Consider the following 5112-nt stretch of genomic DNA (forward strand, 5'->3'; position numbering starts at 1 on the left):
GCCTGTAGTCCCACCTACTTGGGAGGCTGAGGCAAGAGAATCGCTTAAGCCCCAGAGTTTGAGGTTGCTGTGAGCTGTGATGCCATGGCACTCTACCCAGGGTGACAGCTTGAGACTTCGTCTCAAAAAAAAAAAAACTGTTAAAGAGATATAATTAGTCCTTGTTCTTCCCAACATTCCTTCTGACTCTCTTTAGATTAGCCTGGACTTTATAGAACAAGGAGATAGGGGTGTTGGAGCATTAGGTACTAGAAATGAGTACTTTGTTTTTCCTTACACACTGACATGAGTTGGAATTTATCCCTGATGAGGAGACCATTCTTGGAGTACCCATCAACCTCTTACCAGATTCTGTTTCATCGCCTCTGCTTCCTTAATGAGCTCTATAACTGAGGATTCATCATACACCTTCCCTGCCATGATCTGCCTCATGATCTGCAGACTAGAAGGAAGAGAGATATAAAACATAAAACACAACACAGCACATACATGCTCTTAAAGGTTAATATTGATAATTCTGCAACCAGTCAGAAAGTACTCTACTATGGAAGTTAGAGAGGGAATAAAGTCTCTGGCGTAGGCCCACCATTGTGGCTCATGCCTGTAATCCTTGCTCTCTGGAAGGCTGAAGCAGATGGATCATTTGAGCTCAGGAGTTGAAAGACCAACCTGAGCAAAAGCAAGACCCCATCTCCACCAAAAAATGGAAAAACTAGTTAGGCATTGTGGTGCATGCCTATAATCCCAGGGACTTAGGAGGCTGAGGCAAGAGGATCTCTTGAGCCCAAGAGCTTGAGGATGCTGTAAGCTATGATAATGCCAAGGCACTCTACCCAGGGTGACAGAGTGAAACTCTGTCTCAAAAAAAAAAAAAAAAAAAAAAAGACAGAGCACAGTGCCTCGTGCTTGTAATTCTATCACTATGGGAGGCTGAGGCAGGCAGATTGCTTGAGCTCAGGAGTTGGAGACCAGAATAAGCAAGAGCATGACCCTGTCTCTACTAAAAGTAGAAAAACTAGCCAGGCCTTGTGACAGGTGCCTATAGTCCCAGCTACTCTGGAGTGTGAGGCAAGAGGATTTCCTGAGCCCAAGAGTTTGAGGTTGCTGTGAGCTGTGATGATGTCATAGCACTCTATCAGAGAGACAGAATGAGAGTCCTCTCTCTCTCTCTCAAAAAAAACAAAAAGTCTTAGGAGTTATGGAAGTGCTTCTGGACATCATAGAAGTTCTCTATAACTAGGTTGATTCATTTCTCATTGATCTTTGACTTATCTATAGGCACTATAATGAATTATGTGCTCTTTAATGACCAAAACGTAGGTCTTCAACAACCAGTGAGACTCCTGTCCATCCCCCTCAGAAGAATACTTTGGTGTCTGAATTTCAGAAGAAATGGGGGCTCTGCCCCTGTAAAGGAGGAAATTGAAGAACCTACTATCTTGTAGGATAAATCCCAGAGTTATATCCTACCCCATCTCTTTCACCTTCTCCCACCCGCTTTCTTCTCTATAGAAAGATATTTGAGTTTGCTAGGGAAACCATTTGTATCCCTGATAGCCCCCGGGAAGGCAATGAATTTGTCTAGCCTCAAATCCAGGAGCATGAAAGATGAATTTGATGATGATGAAGGCAAAAAACAGGACAAAAGTTATTTCAATAATATCTTTAATTATAATGATTGTGAGATGGTAGAAATGAGTTCCTAACACTTAAAATGTTCTCATAAACATGGCAATTTCTCTGGGGCTTGACCATGAGAGGGGATATCCTTTAAAGGCATTAATTACTTTGTTTGTGTTCCTTGTGTATATATATATTTATAATCCTCAATTCTAAGCAGAGAGCCAGGGCTTTTTGTTGTCTTTCTCTGAGAGAAATCTCTTGAGCCCAAATCTGGGTTGAGCCCAGATCTTTAAATCTGGGTTGTAAGCACCTGGTGGCTTGACCACAGCTTTCTGCCTGATTTTTGTTCTCCCCAAATTTGAGTTCTTTGAGATGATTGTAAGGGTATAGAATAAAGGTAGACCCATTGAGATGAAATTTTCTGAGACCAGAAAGGAAACATAGGGAGTTGGTGGGCCCCAAGAACAAATGAGTGCTCCAGTAGAGTAAGACCTCAATACTGCCTAGTACATTTAGAAAGATTGTCCACTAATTAAGATACTTCCTAGGCTCAGAAAGTATTGCCATTTCACTGCTTGGCATAGAAAGAGTAGAGTCATTTATTCTAAAGTGATTGCACAAACATAAATAAGGAAGTTATCAGTGTGACCATGATAAACTGAAGCTATTAAAGGCTCTTAACTCTTTCTTGGGTGGGTACCCGAGGGATGAGGGCTGAGTCATACTCCATTTTACCAAAAGAAAATAAAAGATTTATTGTCACTCTGACTTTGTGATTACAAATTGCTTACTTACTACAGCTGATTTTAGTAATTAGAAAAAACATTTTAGTAATTAGGAAAAAAAACCATTGTAAATAATAATTGTCATTCTTATGGAGACTAAGTTCTCTAGCCTTTCTACCTCTAAGAATCCTGAGTAAGGAGTCCTTACCTTTTTTGTTTTTCCTCCATATTAGACATTAACTTCTGGCATAAGAGGTTGTTCTTATTTTCTAGAGGTTTTAGCATCTCTAGAAGTTCTTGCTTCCTTAGTTTTAAGTCCTCATTCAATTGCTTCAAGTAGTTGTCATCTATTTTAGAGTTTCTGTAGAAAGAGACACCATATTATCTGCCTTAACCTGAGTTAAAGGGAGAGAGACTCTCTTTTCCCTCCTGGATAGTTACCATTTAACATCTTTCATCAAAGACTCACTTTATTTGTAAGGTCAAATGAGATCCTGAAGAGTTTGTACCGCTTGTCATCTTGAAGGGAAATGTCTACGCAAAGAATAAAGAGGCCTTCTTGAAAATATGTGCTTTCTTTTCTGATCCACTTAAGTCATCATTTTTTGTGCTGCTGTTCTTGAAACTCCTGTTGCATTGGACTGATTTTAACCACAGTTTGAGGTCACAATGGCCCTAAGACCACAAATTCAACAGATCTTTTAAGTAACTCCAACAACAATTGCAGCTTGTTGACTGAAAAATACTCACTACATATAGTTCTTACTTTAGCTCTAGACAAATGCCAAAACTTTTATTCTGAAGTCTTTACAGGGGGATACCTCTAAGAAAACTTTTTAAAAATGGAGCCCAAACTGGCAAATACAGGGTATGGATATAAGAGAGGAGTATAGTATATGTATCATTGTCATTATTCCCAATCTTTAAAACTTGATATTACTCTAATAGCTATATGAAAGAATATGGGACACATAGCAAGAGAACTTAATTTGTGAAATATCCATGTTATCAGTATGTTCTTCCATATCCAGACTCTTTTCTGGAAGATTGTAACTCTGGGCTGACTTCATTTCGATTCTACTTCTATATTAGAACCATATTTCTTGACCTTAAGCTCTCCTGTTTTCACCTATGTCATTTAGTGAGCAGATGATAACCCCAGGAGTTATACGTTTGTTTTTTTCATGATCTTTAAACACAGTTTTAGGGCAGCATTTTTAGTGATGCTCTCAAATGTGAGTTGTCATGTCAATTTCAAATATTAACTGAGCAATTCCAGCCATTTTCTAGGGATGCTCTCCAAAGTAACTTAAACCCATTATCTTTTGGGAGACAATAAAGGAAGAGTATTGCAGTGGAAATAACACAAGATTTAGTTTGTCAGACCTTAGTTGGCTTAGTTTCACTGTGAGCAGTGAGTTGCTTGCAAGTTACTAAATTCTCTGAGCCTCTATTTCCACTTTTGTAAAAATGAGAATGGTAATACTGACCTGATATGTTTGCTGTAAGCACTAAATGTAATATGCTCAGGATATGTGTTAATATTTTAGTGGGTTTTTGTTTATTTGGTTTGGGTTTTGGGATTACTTAAAGCCCCAGTTAAGGGGTCAGATACAGAAAAGCTTATTTATATGAGTCTAATTAAACTTATGCTTCATTTTCACAGACTTCTTCTGAAGGCCCTGAACTTCACTTTATATTCATAATTTTGTATTCTTTTTTGAAAAGAGACACCTCCCCAAATTATATATCTCCAGGGTCCCAAAAAACTCGGACCTGCTTCTAATTAGATAGGATATATAACTCTCCTGAATAACCTTCCATCCATCAAAACTTCTTAGGCAGTCTCTATGAATACTTCTTCTAAAATATATATGTGTTACATCTAAGATTTGTATAATACCTAGTGTAATATGATTTTGAATTAGAACAGCCATATCAAGCTAACATTCACATTGATTGCCCTAGGAATTTCCAGGAAAAATTTGGATTGAATGAAGGTAAGCAAACATCTCACAGTTTAAAAAAGGAACTGAATGGATGAATTATTCGTGGGAGCATCTTTGACTGCATATGTAGTCAAGGTAGAGACAATAGCAGGGGAGAAAAAAAGAAAAAAGCATTGATCACTAAAGCACAATCTTTTCAAATTTCATGTTGTGACATTTGGTTGGCAGAACTATAATAGAATTTTAAAACATTTAATGGGCAGGCAACATCCCAACTCACCTTCCTTTCTGCCTTTGCTAATGAACGATTCGAAGAGGAAGAACACTTGCTATTCTGATGTGTACTTTTCTATAGCCAATCAGCACCTTTTATTTCCTAACATTCTGATGGCCATTTGTTAAGTTGCAATATGACTTCCAAGGATAATGTTTGCCTTGTAATAATATATATAGACTTTAGTGAAGAACTTAAAAACCAAAAAGACAGTATTGAAGGGCAATAAATTGGTGTATGGTATTATCTCTTCACACAGGGGGAAAATGTAGATGACCATTAGAAATGGAAGGAAGGGAAAAATTATTTTTTCTTGAAGTAGAAAGTTAGGTTATCTGTTGATTTAGGAAGTGCAGTAGGAAACCTTGGAAAGGTGATGACTTAAAATTTGAAATAGTACCTGAGCACTGGGAAAGGAAGTCAACCAAGCAAGAGTAAAAGGATTGCCAAGTAGGGCAAAGGGTCAAGGTGAGTTTGGAAATGCAGATTTTTCATGGCATGAATCAGCAGTTATACAATTTTCTCCAGCAGCACTTGGCAA

At 37.9% G+C, this 5112-nt stretch overlaps 1 protein-coding gene across 1 annotated transcript in view; it reads right to left on the reverse strand.

Moving 5' to 3' along the window:
* The window catches only part of LOC100952017 (putative coiled-coil domain-containing protein 196), a 13397-nt gene extending 10392 nt beyond the window's left edge, over positions 1-3005 (reverse strand). The window contains exons 1-3 of the mRNA XM_023517635.1: positions 2818-3005; positions 2557-2709; positions 346-442 (exon numbers count right to left, since the gene is read on the reverse strand). Of these exons, the coding sequence (XP_023373403.1) occupies positions 346-442; positions 2557-2709; positions 2818-2867 (300 nt within the window). The 5' untranslated portion in view covers positions 2868-3005. The remainder of the gene's footprint in view (positions 1-345; positions 443-2556; positions 2710-2817) is intronic.
* Positions 3006-5112: the final 2107 nt, after the last annotated feature.

The sequence above is a fragment of the Otolemur garnettii genome, unplaced genomic scaffold (genome assembly GCF_000181295.1).
Source record: "Otolemur garnettii isolate 467f Iridium unplaced genomic scaffold, OtoGar3 scaffold00115, whole genome shotgun sequence".
NCBI lineage: Eukaryota > Metazoa > Chordata > Mammalia > Primates > Galagidae > Otolemur > Otolemur garnettii.